Source organism: Chroicocephalus ridibundus, chromosome 2, assembly GCF_963924245.1.
Source record: "Chroicocephalus ridibundus chromosome 2, bChrRid1.1, whole genome shotgun sequence".
NCBI classification, from domain to species: Eukaryota; Metazoa; Chordata; class Aves; order Charadriiformes; family Laridae; genus Chroicocephalus; species Chroicocephalus ridibundus.
Genome location: NC_086285.1, coordinates 102,855,801 through 102,870,341, shown reverse-complemented (window position 1 = coordinate 102,870,341; position 14,541 = coordinate 102,855,801). Strand labels below are relative to the sequence as shown.

At 37.8% G+C, this 14,541-nt stretch overlaps 1 protein-coding gene across 1 annotated transcript in view; it reads left to right on the top strand.

The window, feature by feature from the left end:
- Positions 1–14,541, top strand: part of LOC134511806 (dynein axonemal heavy chain 5-like) — a 169,252-nt gene that overhangs the window by 30,530 nt on the left and 124,181 nt on the right. The window contains exons 21-32 of the mRNA XM_063326333.1: positions 623–774; positions 2,662–2,869; positions 3,671–3,758; positions 3,875–3,998; positions 4,111–4,274; positions 5,394–5,486; positions 6,635–6,838; positions 8,710–8,790; positions 8,874–9,278; positions 9,431–9,549; positions 11,779–11,915; positions 12,962–13,124. Of these exons, the coding sequence (XP_063182403.1) occupies positions 623–774; positions 2,662–2,869; positions 3,671–3,758; positions 3,875–3,998; positions 4,111–4,274; positions 5,394–5,486; positions 6,635–6,838; positions 8,710–8,790; positions 8,874–9,278; positions 9,431–9,549; positions 11,779–11,915; positions 12,962–13,124 (1,938 nt within the window). The remainder of the gene's footprint in view (positions 1–622; positions 775–2,661; positions 2,870–3,670; positions 3,759–3,874; positions 3,999–4,110; positions 4,275–5,393; positions 5,487–6,634; positions 6,839–8,709; positions 8,791–8,873; positions 9,279–9,430; positions 9,550–11,778; positions 11,916–12,961; positions 13,125–14,541) is intronic.

Below are 14,541 nucleotides of genomic sequence, written 5' to 3'. Positions count from 1 at the left end.
CATCACATGTAATGGTTACTTGGAAGATAAATGCCATAACTCCGAACGTCCCCCCCTTCCTTCCTCCCCCAGCTTTATATACTGAGCATAATGTCATACGGCATGGAATAGCCCTCTGGTCAGTTGGGGTCAACTGTCCCGGCTGTGTCTCCTCCCAACTTCTTCTGCCTCCCCAGCCTAACTCACTGGTGGGGCAGTGTGAGGAGCAGAAAAGCCCTTGATTGCTTAGCAACAACCAAAACCATGAGTGCACCATCACATTATTCCCATCCCAAATCCAAAGCATAGCGCTATACCAACTGCTCGTAAGAAAGTTAACTCTATCCCGACTGAAACCACAACAGAATTTCCTGAAGATTTTTACAGTAGTCAATTTTCCTTGGAAGAACGATTCTCTAAATCAATCACAGTCACTTTACGGGAGGTATTTATTTCCCCAGTCTGGTTCTGCTGTTAGTGAGGAGAAAGAAGTGTAGTTTGATCTAGAAAGAGCTGGGAAGAGTTCTTATTTTTAACATGGTGTTAGAAATTGCAAATCTTATTAACAGAAAACATGTCTAAACTTCTGTTATGTTTCAAGTATCTGAATTAAGCACATTCTTAACATGATCGTGTATTGTAGGCTCCAGAATCTCTTGATGAATTACAAAGAGCGTCTGAATAGGATTCCTGTTATGTTGAAGCCACTGATGAAACCATTCATAGGACAAGTCGAGGATGCCCTTACTCCGGGCCTGATGCAGCTGTCATGGACTTCTTTGACCATCAATAAATGTATGTAGTAGGAGAAGAAGTGGTGAACTGTTGATGCCGTTAGGTGGTACTGGCCAGATATTTCCGTGTCAGTTTTAGGAAGAGCACTTCATCTATAGGAGGGAAAAACATGCCAGATCCCTCCCTCCTGATTATAGAAGCAAGTCAGACATGAGTAAGGTGAAAACGGTGGCCTGCTCTAAACTGTGGTCATCAAGTTAGGGCTGTTTGACAGCTGTCTTTGAACAGCCCTTGTTAAGTCATTTTGCTTTACCAGGCATACCCTTTTCTCCCCCCACGGTGATGCCCCTTTACCACTCTTACGTGGCAAGGTAAACAGGAACAGAGGTAGCCTAAATCCGAACGTGAAATGGGGCATGGGTTTGTGCAGCTATTCATTTGTGACTGTGCCAGGTGGCTCGACCAGTGCTTAAGGCAGGGCTGGCCACCTTTAACTTTACTTGACCTTTGCCTGACCAGAGCACAAAAAATAATAGCAAGTGGTTTTTCATGTTTGTTTTATAGCTTTAAAATGAATTTTTGTGTTTGGTTTGCATAGTTCAGTAACACATCATAAGAAAGGTCTTTACAATATCAGTAATTTATTTATTCATTTAGGTACTCTCTGCACTATGTTAAATATCTGAATAGCTATAATTCAGCTTTTAATTGTTCTTAATTTTCTGGTGGAAATTGGCCTTTTTTACAAGGTAGAGGTTATGCAGTAAGAGTATCTAGGCTACCTCCTGTTTCCTGCTGCTGCAGCTGGAATGGAATCGCCTCTAGAAAGGAATGCTTTTCTTGATTGTTGTATGCATCATATCTGTTTGAGGATGTGCAATGTCTAGTGTGCCCAGAATGTATACTGGACACTTACAAATTAGCCATTAGTTTGGTGTATATAAAATAACTCTGACCTGTCAACGATGTGCCGAGCTCACTATGCATGAGCCTAATGTCTTAAGTGCCTTATTTCCATCTAATATATGGAAGTATAGGGCCCCATGGTTGCCTTTTAGACTAAAACTCAGGAAAAAAGGGGAAAAAATGGATTTAGTACTACCTAATTTATATGTTAAAAAAAAAAAAGCTAAGGAGTTGGTTGTGTTATCTGTCCATTTTAGTCAATAAAAAAAGACAAGCTGCATTATTAACTTCCTAATAGGAATAAATTATGTTTTCCACTTAAAGCATCAGCAGCTGGACACCACTCTCACGCTGCTGTGTCTTAGATATCATAGCGACTTCTTTCTACATACAGTAAGAAAGAGTGTTGGTGATTCAAATGATACTGTCTGGTAATAACAAATACAAAGACAAAGGGTGTCATGTGACATATTTCTTTCTTTTTTTTGCAATGAAAGTATGAAGGACAGGGAAAGAATTTATCCCCTCTATTCAGAAACTGTCATTTTTATCTAGTTTTAATAAACACATCTGTTAAAGGACTCAGTTTCTCTCTTTCCAAAGCAAGTTAGGTCATATGCAGGAAAGAAGAAATCTAGTGGTTTAACCAGTATGTAATCTTGGCTGGAGGAATTTTAGCTGTTAAATTTATAAATTAATTACAGTGATATAAGTACTGGATTTCCCTGTGGATTTACATAGAAGGACCGAAATAACTTTTGGTCAGTTGTATCCTTTCTGTTTTCCACTGTATACATTATGTTGTTTTTTAATACACAAGAGATATTTTGAAGGCTATTGTACTATTTATTATAAAATGGTTGAATCTGAAGACTCCAAAGTAGAGTAAGTCCAATGTGTTTTGGTTCCAGGCCTTAATAGGCTATTTAATTGCCATTAAATCTTCATTTTATTGTAATACCATGGGGGTGGTGGCGGGAGATGAGATTTAAGAGGTCTGTATTTTGCATGATTTGTTTTCATTTTGTTTTCTTTGCTTAGTTATTGAGAATGTTTATAATACCCTGAGGGAGCTGGACTATGTAGTCAAAGAAGCAGCTGATACCCTGGAATGCAGAATTGGAAGAATTCTGGAGGATATGTCGAACACTGCTTTGATAATTTTGCCAGAAGATGAACCTATAGATGTGCTTTCTTTCCTGGAACAGACAGAAAAGCTTGCTGTCTCTGCTGCTCACAGACTGTCTCAGTAGGTTTATTCACTGCGTAGATCTGAAGGCCATATTTGGGAGGGGTTATTTAGGTGCTACTTTTTTATGCCTAGCGAGTTTACTTTTAAAACTTTATTTTAACAGGGTGCTAGTCTAAAGCAAAATGATAGTCTCAGGATCCAGGGAGAAACGCCAAGCATCTTGAATACAGCAGATGTAAGATTGCATCTGTAGTGTTTAGCATTTCATATTTTTCTTCTTATGGCATTCTAGTCAGTAGCAAGAAAAATGAAGATGGATGACTGGAAATCTCATCCCCATGTTAATTGCTTGATTCTTCATGCTAGCTTAAGATTTCCCTTCTCCCAGTGTTTCACATTTTTTGGCCTATGCTTATTTTCCAGGTTATAGCAGAATAGTTATTCAGTTCTTCTCCAAAAAGATATCCGTGCTCGCTGTGCATAATAAGATACCTTCTATTTATTTTTTTTTTTTTTATTTTGCCAATTCTGATTTCACAGATTATCTCACTGTATCATCATGATAAGCCTGTTCTGTTAACTAGCTGGAAAATAACTTTTTTTCTTTAATTATTATGAAGTACAGTTGAATCAGATATCACAGAGTCTGACAAATGTGTTTCTTGATAGTCTGCATATCTTAATGTCTTATATTCTCTGTATGCCAAGCAATAGGAACAAACTGAAAAGTAAAGGGTTTTTTCCTGCACATAACAATTTTTCGCAGTGCAGTGGGAATGGGAGTGTGTGCCTGGAAAGTAGCAAAGAGTATTCTTTATGTTTTATTCCCTGTGAGTGACTGTAAGGTTGCTTTTGTAGGCAGAGTCAGCAAGTGGAATGCTCTGTGTACGAACTGGTAGATACTCTTAAGCACAGGCTGAAAGCAGATGCCGGGAGAACTCTGGAGGTAAGACCTCTACAGTGTAAAAAGTAACCTTTTATAACATAGTCAGATACTTTATATTTCCTTTACCTGCTGGATAATATTGTTATTTTTCTAAGAATTTCCCTTTAACTCTTCAGGATTCATATGCCTGTACACATCTTGACATGAAACAGAAAACACGCTGCCAAGAGTGCCTGTCCTGTAGTTACTATAATCTGATAGGACAGCTTTGTCAGAAGAATACTGACTCTTTGGTCAGATGTGAGTCTGTCTTTTTTCGATATGTTTAATTTTTTAATATCATTGTAAGATTTTTATCCAAAGTTTATTGTGGTAAGAAATACAACCTCACTTAAATGTTATATTTCTTTAGGCATGAAGATTTCTTTAGAGTCCTTAAGACATCGATTGCGTGTTGTTGACTCTAGGTATCTGATGACCAAGTGTGTAGAGACACAGAGGGTTCCTTTGTTCAAATCTGAAATTCAACTGGCTATTCCAAATGTTGTCTTGCGACCAAGTCTTGAAGATATTCAGGTAACAAAATAATTGCGCATCTCAGTCATCTATGGTAAAACATTTATAAATTCCTGTTTTAGAAACAACATGTGGAAGTTTAATCTGGTATAAGAACTAAAAGGAAGGGAAAAAAGAGATTCAAATTCACTTGAGTTCATGACATCATTGGATGGTAAGGACATTAAGCCACCTATCAGGTTTGTTACACAGGCTAGTACAAGGAACTGCATTCCTAAAAGCTCAGTAGCTCATGTTCACAACCCTCTACTTAGAGGCAAACATTTCAAAGTGAATGCAAAAATAAAAATGAATGCCATTGATACAGCCTGATTTGACTTCCTGTTCTCCTTAAACTCTTTCAGAGTGTAAAATGATGTTATCAGTTTAAAATGTCATTCATAAATCAGCATTGTGCAGTAGTGAATTGTAAAGAAAAATATTACCAGTCTGAAGCCCTAAACTACGGACAAATTTGAACACTCATTTAAACTTATACTAATTCAGCAAAATTCTTACACATATAGTCTTCTATGATGTCTGAAATGATTCACAAAGTATTAGTTGTTTATGGTGTTGATTTATGGACTTTGCATTGTCACTGTCAAAATCAGAAGTTTAATTTCATTTGCAGCCTTCATGGTGGTGTCAGTAAGAAATCAGACCACAAAGTGTAATTTAAAAATACCATAGACAGAAGAAGTTATATAATAATTCATATAGCTGCCTGTATAGATTATAGGCTATACCGTCACAAATTCAGACAAATGTATTCAGGCATTCTGATGTGAATGTGGAAACTATTATTATTAATAATAAATACGTTGATAACCAGTTTAAGGGGAAATGATACTATAATTAAGTTGTGATCCCCAGTGATTCATGGTTACTCTTTGTAAAGGTCTCATGTTCTTATTTGAAAACCACATGATAAAGCTTTATGGAGTATTTTTTCCCCTTACAAAATGTGTTTTGGGTGATCCTATTTCATGCTTATTTTAATATTTCCTGTAAAGATGGAGGTCTATTTTTTCCATTTTGGTATTGTTTGGAGGATCCCTTTTTTCTTATTTTCTTTTTTCCCCTCTTATTTGTCATAATCTCTCTGTGTGCTCAAAGTGAATGTTTTGCTGTTTTCAGAGTGCTGTAAACAAAGCAGTAAATATCATATTATCAATAGCCAAAGATATCCCCCTGTGGAAATTTGCTTACTTACATCATAAACAGCAGCAGGTAATTATTTTATTTTAATTTTATTAAAATTTTAGTATTTTGGTTAAGGTTTCTTAATTTCATAAGAATATGTTCTGTACCAATACTTTCACTTGTAATCTGGTGGATCTTCCTGTTAAGTGAAAGCCTAGTTTTTAATCTCTATAGCAAGTAATTGAACATAAGAGCAATAATTCATAAACCTTATCTTTGGTGGTTTTTAATATTAAAATTGAAAGTTGCTTTAATAAAAATCTTTTAAAATTACTATTCAAGTATGATGATGATATAGTAGAGAATGTGTGAGAATTATCCACGAGTACTGCTAGCTGAATATAAATTATTATCAGTCTTCCCAGGCAAAAACTTTATTCTAAGTTAAACTTCCAGGCTGCGTACAGCACCTATAATGCTACAGTAAATACAATATAAATATTTTAACTGGCACTAAAATGAGCACTAAAACCTTGGGAAGCTCTGAGGTATAGATAGAAGCTGAAATTTGTTGAAATACAGAAATGCGCAATAACGGTGCTCAAATGTCCTTAATTCTCTCCTCTGGTAATGAAATACAGATCTATGTAGATCTGTGCTGAAAAGTGTCTTTGTAAATATATCTTCCTATTTTGTCAATCTGACATGAAAAATATATCAGCTCATTTCAATGAAGAAACCCCATTCAAGTCCTGAAAATAAATAATAATAAAAAAACCAAGCTAGGAGAGAGTGAGTTGAATTCAGTTTCTTCAAGCGGAATTGTATGCTTATTTCCAAGCAGCCAACCCTACACTGTCTCCAGGCCTTTTTTTGGCCAAAAATGGGTATAGATTGGAATTCTACACTAAAGGAAGCAGGAAGACCTGAGCGGTTGTTTAGGAGCAGGAAACAGCATAGCTGTACTTGTATATGATGAATATTTGACAGATGTCATTCAGAGATGATTAATGTAGAACTCCACATAGCAATTTTTTATAAAATCAGCTTTAACTCTAGAACTATAGTTCTGTAAAAATCCAAGCTAAGAATAGGGAGTCTCCTTGTAGATGCTTTCTCTGCACTTTCTACCTGTTCTTCGAAGTACTTATTATGTGTGCATTATTGGGAATTCCATAATGTAAAAATATAAATAAAATTAGCAGACATATGTTTTTTTGTTTAATTTATGCCAGATTGAACAAGCTGTTGCTGTAGAGCTACGTGATGAGAGCAAACTCACCAGGATGGTGGCACTGAAGCCTTTAGACAAGCAGATCATCGAGCATAAGGATGTGAACAAAGTGGTGATCCAACTAAATACAATTATTTTGTCTCTTAAAACTGAAACATCAGATCTTCTGAACAGCTTTTCTGAATTCTCGGGCATCTGGAACAAGGTTAAAATACATACTTAATAAAATATGTTGCTATACTGTGAAATCTTCTAAATAAACTGCTTTGGGTTGCACAAGGAGACTGGGTGCTCAGTAGGAAGTATCAGGTACATGGTAGTATCCACATACCCATAATACTTCCTCTGTCTACTCGTGTTGAACAGAAATTGTCATTCTTTGCCAATTAAACCATCTGAGGAAGAAAGCAGAAGAACAAAAAATGTTGGAGCATAAACAACCTTATGCTCTCGTATGCTTTTGCAACTTTCTCACAGCACCTTGTCTGCATAGGTTATGGAAAAGAATAATTTTCCATATCTCTGAGATAAGCAGAATCTCTGAGAAAGTGCAGACTACAAAACTGCTCCTGACTGTTAAACTGACTAGTTCCTTAGCAACTACTGCTGAAAGCAGCTTTTCTGTTTCTTCACAAAAATGATAAACAAAATCTAGGAAATCTTTGCACTAATAAGGATTACAAAGCAGAAGAGAATTTGGCCTGATGGAGTTGTCCTCATTACGAAGTGCGTGCTGTCACATAAGTGGTAAAGCTCCGCAGAGTGTTTTGGCAGGAGATATTCCATGAAATAAAACCTTGTGTTCATTCTCACTAGTGAAATTCAATTCTGTGTGGATGGACAACCCCTGGTCTTACCTGTCAAAGGTGTTTTAGTCAGGATGAGAAACAAGCAATCAAAACAGGAGTAATCTTATCTTTGTAACTGCTCGCTATTTTTAACTTCCCCTTCCTAAAATACCTCATAGATGACCACATTCCCACAGATGACTTCTTTGCAGTTAGAGTTCAGACTAAGACAGGGAATTTTCACCTCTTCATGGCTTCTGCAGTTCCACTTCTTAATGCTTATTTACCTTAGTTTTTGGAGATATTGTTTGAGCTAACCGCATATTGATCGTATGACATTTTACCCAGGCAAGGCATCCAATCAGATTGGATGATGCAGTAGCATGATATTTCCTTTTAATAAAATCTTCTAAAACAGTTAATTAATCTGCTCCGTAACCTTAAAATTCGTGAGGAGTTGGCACTGTTTCCCCCCCCCCCCCCCCCCCCCCCCCCCCCCCGTCTTTATAATTCCTGTGGGATCACTGGGAACTGTCACTGGTAACTCATTATTGGCCAGAGAAGCTGTAATAGCTTCTCAGGGACCTCACAGTGCAGACTGTAGACGAGCGTCACTGAGCGGATGAAGATCATTTTTGTCATTGAACTGAGAATCTAACACATTTATTGAGCCGGTGACACTGAAGTTCTCACCTCTGCAGAGACTGGCCTACCTTGTGAAAAGGAAGGATGCGGAGTGCTCTGTTCCCTTTAAACAAGCTTCCACAAGCTAAATGCTCCCTCTTCCCTTAGGTCCGTCCTTCCCTGCCAAACTGTGCTTGATCCAAATGGCCAGGCCATTTTTAACTAGAAACTGCGGTAAATTAACATTGTTTCAGGAAGAGTGAAGATGGCTGAATACAATTTCTGCCATTTAAATATCTGTTAGAGGACGTAAGCCGCTTTTGGGGGTTTGCAGACAGAAGGGAGACTGGGAAGGAAATACTCCAACAAAGTTTTAGTAGCTGGATTGTAAATTTCATAGTAGAATTCGGATAGATAAGGGATATCGTGATTTCTGTCAGTTTTTGAGTTATGGATAGATTTCAAGTACCTTAAAGAGTACTGTACAAAAAATAACAGTCAGAAAAACAGTTCAAATGAAATAATTTGATCTTAATGCTTATATCTTAAGCTCTTTTAGAGAGGGATCATTTGTGTTTGCACAGTACCCCAGACAGCTGGGTCCCCCATAGGTTATTGTAATACCGATGCTAAATAATAATTAAAATGATCTTCTTTTATGTAGGATCCAGAGGAAAACGTAAGGGAGTTTATAGATACTAAACCAACAATGGCTGAATTCCAAACTCAAATCAGATACTTTTCTGTAAGTATTAGGTTTTTAATAAAAATGAACTGTTCAGAGAAATTCTAGTGAAATTAAAAGCTTATTGCTTGTGTTTGTCTTAGCAATTAGAAATGCAAATCAGAGAACTGCCAAATCACTATGTACTGGAATCAGTGGATATCGCAACAGAGTCATTGAAAATAGCCTTAATTCAAGAATGCCGCTCAAGACAAAGAACGTTTGGATCAGCTTTGAACAAAAAGTCTGCCACAGACATGGCTGAAATTTATTCATTCATTGAAAATATCAGCAAGAGATTAAGCAGACCTATCCATGACCTTGACGATGTACGGGGAGCAATGGAAGCCCTAAAGGAAATTCGAGAGAATGAGATTAAAATTGATATGACGGTTGGACCTATAGAAGAATCTTATTCTGTGCTTCATAAATACAATCTGCTCTTTCAAGATGGAAATGCAGAAAGAGTTGATGGATTGGCTTATGCCTGGAAGAACCTAAACACACAGGTATCATAGCTGTTCTATTTCTCATCACATATATAGGAAAGTTTTGTCAGCCTTTTTAATGATGAAATGCTAGAACAAAACTATTTTCTTAAAAAACTATGACTTTTTTCCTGCCTCTTTTATGCCTGTTTTTCCTCTTTGTCTGCATTTAGGCACTGCAGGTTGAGGACTTGCTGCTGAAGGTACAGCCGGAGATGAAAACAGATTTATTGAGTGGTGTTAAAAAATTCCACATTGATACTGCCGAATTTTACAAAGATTATGAGGAAAAGTAGGTGACTTGTGATGCAATAAAATTATGCTTCATTAGTGATTGTTGAAAAAAATGATGTATCTAAAGGGCTTCAGAAAATAACCACAGCACAGCCTTAATGTATATATGACAGCTGCTAAAAAAGCCTAATTTCAGAATAATATAAGATGGGCAGATACTGTCACAGATTCATTCACATAATTTCAGTGCTGGAGTTGGTGAAATTCCAGAAGAGTTAATAGGCTGGGGGAAAAAAAACAAAATTCTCAATCCAGGTCCAAATTTAAAGTTTTTTGGGTTTCTAAACTTAACAAAGCACTTAAATCTTTAATACTAAGTGTATAAGTAGTGCCTTGGATGTGAGTGGAGATTCCAGTTTTGGGTGTTTCTAAGTTCACTGAGTCTTACTCAGTCTTACTTCTAAGCTTACTTTGGCTTTTTTTTAATTTAAATTGTGGGGTATGCATGCTTCATTGGATACTTCTACATTAGCAACAAAGGGGGAAAGACCAGAATTTGGTTTTCTCTGATCTGTTATGGTTGTAGGACATGCAGAGTGTGTGTTTTTTTGGCAATGAAGTTCACGTCGGCAGCACTGCCCATGGGCAGTGTGAAGCAGCTTTATGTACTGCCTCTGCAGGCTGCCTTGCTGTTATGAACAGAATTCAGTGCATGTGTAGAGCACATACTCCTGGAGGGACTTGGAGAATATATACTCTTCTGCTAGGGCAGGTGCTTTTGCATCAGTGTTACAAGCAGGGTCGTCCAAATGGTAACCGGGTGTTTGGCTTCAACCTTGGCTTCACCAGGAGTGAAACTTCTCGAAGGCACACTAGCAGATCATTTGAGTGCAAGCTTCAAGACTCCAGCTGTAGACACAAAGTGAATTTGCACCTAAAAGCAACCTGCTAGAGCATCAAGTTGCCACTGTGGATGCATACATAGTGCCACCTGCAGGGCTGCTCTCAGAGTTGTCCAGAGGAATTAATGGAAACACCCTGTGGCTGCTACCAGTTGTGGGGACCCTGAAAGCATCTCCCTTCCTGGAGGTTCAGCTGCCTGGGCTCAGGGCTGCCTTAGAGCTAGTGCATCTGAGGGCTTCCCCCTTCCTTTGGTGACAGAGCACTCTCACGAAGCTCTTCTGGGAGGGCTCAGGAAGGCTGACACTCCTTTCTCTGGGATTTGCTTTTAAGTTGAGACTTCACTGCTTGGTCCACCGATCTACGTCTCCAGCTCTGTCGCAGCCATGCCTGTGGCTGCCCATGGACCCTACTGAGCTGAACCTTGATCCCAACATATAGACTCACTTCCCAGCCTGATCTCAGAACAGCCTGGTAACTGCTGGACTGTCTCATCCTGGTTGCCTTCACTAGACCAGCTCCTGACCCTGACATGCTGACTCACCTTCCCTGCTTGGCCTTGGGCCTGTGTAACTCTTGTGGACTTGTCTAAAGATCTGGACTCTCGTTTGAACCTGACTACCATCCTCAGTCCTGCCCTGCTCTCCTGGCTCAGGTAGTATGGGACCAGACCCTGGCTGCTTCCGCTGACTATGTTACTGCTTTCAACTCCTGGTTCCATTTTCCTTTCCAAGCAGCCAGGCTGCACTGCTCTCTCATGCCCATGTGCCTGTATTACTTTCTAGAAATAACCATGGCACAACAGAAGATGACATACTTATTGTTCTCATCCCAAAATATTATGATGCAGCCAAGAAATGGTCCCAAGCGTGAGAGCTGGGGATTGCACCCAGGCCTCCAGCTGAGATGTACTCACTGGGGCAAAACCATATTTTTTTTTTCTGTTATTTTTCTGAGTGCTTAATTATGGTTGTAGTACCAACTACCACAGTTTTCATCCCTGAATTATATATGTGCTGTCTTCCCCTTTTTAATAATATAAATGAAAATAATCATTAAAATGTATTTTACAGGAGAAAAGAAACAGAAAATAACAAAGGCAAAACATTTGTAGATCTTTTTAGTTGTTTTTAATATGTATGGTAACCCAGATTAATCTTATTATTGGAAAATAAATTGGGTTTTCTTTCAGGGACTACTTGATGTGTAATGTTGGGCCACTGAATACACTTTGCATTTTCTCTTTTAGTGTCTTTCGTGAAAATTTCTAGAAAAAATGTTAGAAAATATTAAATACTGTTCAATAAGCAACATCTGGGTTCTGTTGTGCTTCTTTGTGAAGCCTGTATGATTGATACTTGCACTGAACTTGTTTTGTTTTATACAGGGGCCCCAGTGAGGAGAATATTCCTCCCCATGAAGCAAGCGACAGATTACAGATCTTTCAAGCCAAATTTGATGAACTGTGGAGGAAGTATATCTCTCTTTCTGGTGGGGAAGAATTATTTGGTCTTCCTATCACAGGTAGTTTCTCAGGGGATATGGATACCTGGTCCTAGGCTAATAAATTTTTCTTGTAGATCCTGCTAAATGCATTCAGTGCTGGATTCATAGTAGAAAACTTCTTTGTAGTAAATTGTTATTGTCTTTCCTATGAAAAGCAGCTGTGTGAAACTGGCTGTCAGTCTGCACGTACATAAACATCAGGTGGAAAAATATTGCACTGTTCTGTGTATCTCAGGGTGCAGCTGCTTACCTCTCTTGCATTTTCTGTTCAGAGCTAAGCGTATCTCCTGTCTGTATTCTTCCATGTCCAAATTTGGGAAACATGTTGCCCAAGTACTTGAGTTGTCCCTGCTCCAGATATATAATGAATTCCCTCGGGCTGTGTAACTGATCTGTAATATCCTTATGTCTCCTAGCCAGACACACTTCAAGTGTGGAAGGCTGTGGTGTGAATTAAAGTTATAGCAGAATGTATGAGAGGCACTTTAATTTGTACAGACTAAATTCAGCATATTTTCCTGTCTGAAGGCATATGCAATAATCACGATATATTTAACTAGGAATTCCCAAAGAGGTGAGAGAAAAAACATTTCCATTAAAGAGGTCCATTTTAAATACTTTTATTATGTAACATATTCCATATTTTCATGTTGAAAGCCCAGCCCCCATCACCAATCTCTGCCTCTTAAGTAAATAGTACAAAGTGAGATAGAGGATATTTTAGTTCTTGTCCAAGACTATAGTGTGTTCCTTTGCCATTTCAGCTACTTTTTCAATATTATCTCCCTCACAGAGATAGATCCCTTATAAAATTACATCTACCATTGCAGAAGAATATTTATAAAAAAATCAGCAATCTAAACAATTACTGTGCATCAAAATCTGTTGTTCTTGCATAATGTAACTAGAAACGTTTGTCTTACTAGGCACTATGTAAAAGACTGCAAGTCTGATTTCAGACATTTATTAAATACCAATTTTAGAAATACATGGATTTTTATGTTCATGCATACAGTTGTACCTAATTCACATTCACAAATCTCTTATTTTAAAATTTGAAACAGAGTATCCTGAGCTGCACAAAATTAAACGTGAACTTTCATTGCTTCAAAAACTTTACAGTCTTTATAATTCAGTTACTGCTAATATCAATGGATACAATGAAATGCTTTGGAGTGATTTAAATATTGAAAAAATTAACAGCGAACTTCTGGATTTTCAAAACAAGTAAGTTATTACTCATTGAACTGCACACAATTTTTATTTCTCGCCTCTCTGTGTTAAGGGGGCAAAAATCTCTTGGTTGATTTCAAGCTCAGGCTCTCTCAAGTGCTCGGCACTGCTGCATTAGTTGCCGACTGTGGTGCAATATGCAACTAGTGCGTGACCTTACTTAGCTCAGTCTAGGAGTCACTTTAGGCTTGTTGGGGTATACCAACACAGTAGGTTGTAGCTTATTTAATGAATAACGTGCATAAACCTGTGGCAAGGTGGTTGTAAGTATAAATAACCTTCATAGCTGATCTTCATATATTACTTTCTCATTTAGTTTACAGGCAATTAATGGTTAGTCTGTGATGTTAGACAGAATTTTGATGTTAATGTCTACTTCTGCACATTTGTATGGATTGAAATTGTTACTAAAAACAAGGGTAGGTAGCCACACTAAATTCTGAGGCGTTATTCATGAGGTTTGAGAGGAATCACGTTTTCCACATGACATGCAAAATAACAGTTAGCTGAAACCATGCTTTGCTGAAGTCAGAGGAATTCTTCTACTGTGTTGGTAAAGGTGCACCTTTGGTTTTTCAACAGCCATGGCTGGATCTGCAAGGCTTCCCTGGCCCAGCTTGTTACTTCTCTCAAAGGCAGGGGCTCATGGACAAACAGTATTTGAATTGATTCCCTTTTGCCAGCTTTGAATTCTGATTCCTGGCACTGGATATGGACAGAGTTGCTAGAAAAGGGGAATTTTGTTACATGCAAAAGTGGAGAGTCTATATGCAGGTCTTAAGTATTCTGTGCATCTATTTCTTCAAAGTAGTTGTCTGTACCAGTCTATGTTTTACTCTTAATGGGAATTACAGAATACACATATGAACCAAATTACATGCAGAAGTTGGAAAATAAAAGTGCAATATTTTAATCCTGTGCATATCTATTGGAAAAAAGATGTGAACTGTCTGTTTTCTTTCTTCTTTTCTTCTTTTATTATTTTTGTATAAGCATTTTCTTCACCTCTTTAATACAATGGCTCTGATCGCTTTCTCAGTGAGTTCTGTCGAGACCAGTTCATACTTAATATAAAGAGCTTTCTCTTCTGTGCAGTCTCTCTTCTGGAACAGCCAGTGTGTGTATCTGTTTGCTTCACCAGTAGTTCTGATCAGCTTTTTATTTTGGATTCTCCAGTGTGACCTGAGAGAGACTTCACTTACGCTTTGGTATTATTCAAGAGACTGAGATAAAATCTGTGTTTTTCATCTCAAATCCTAAATCTTTGAAAAGCATAAGAAAAGTTACTTGTGCTCAGGCTTTTTAGTCATATGGTATTTTAAGTGTGTCACCATTTTAGCAGGGTTCGTTTCTGTACACACTGAAGGAGTGAGGCAGAGATTTTCTTCTTTTTCTGGAAAAACTGAGTGAA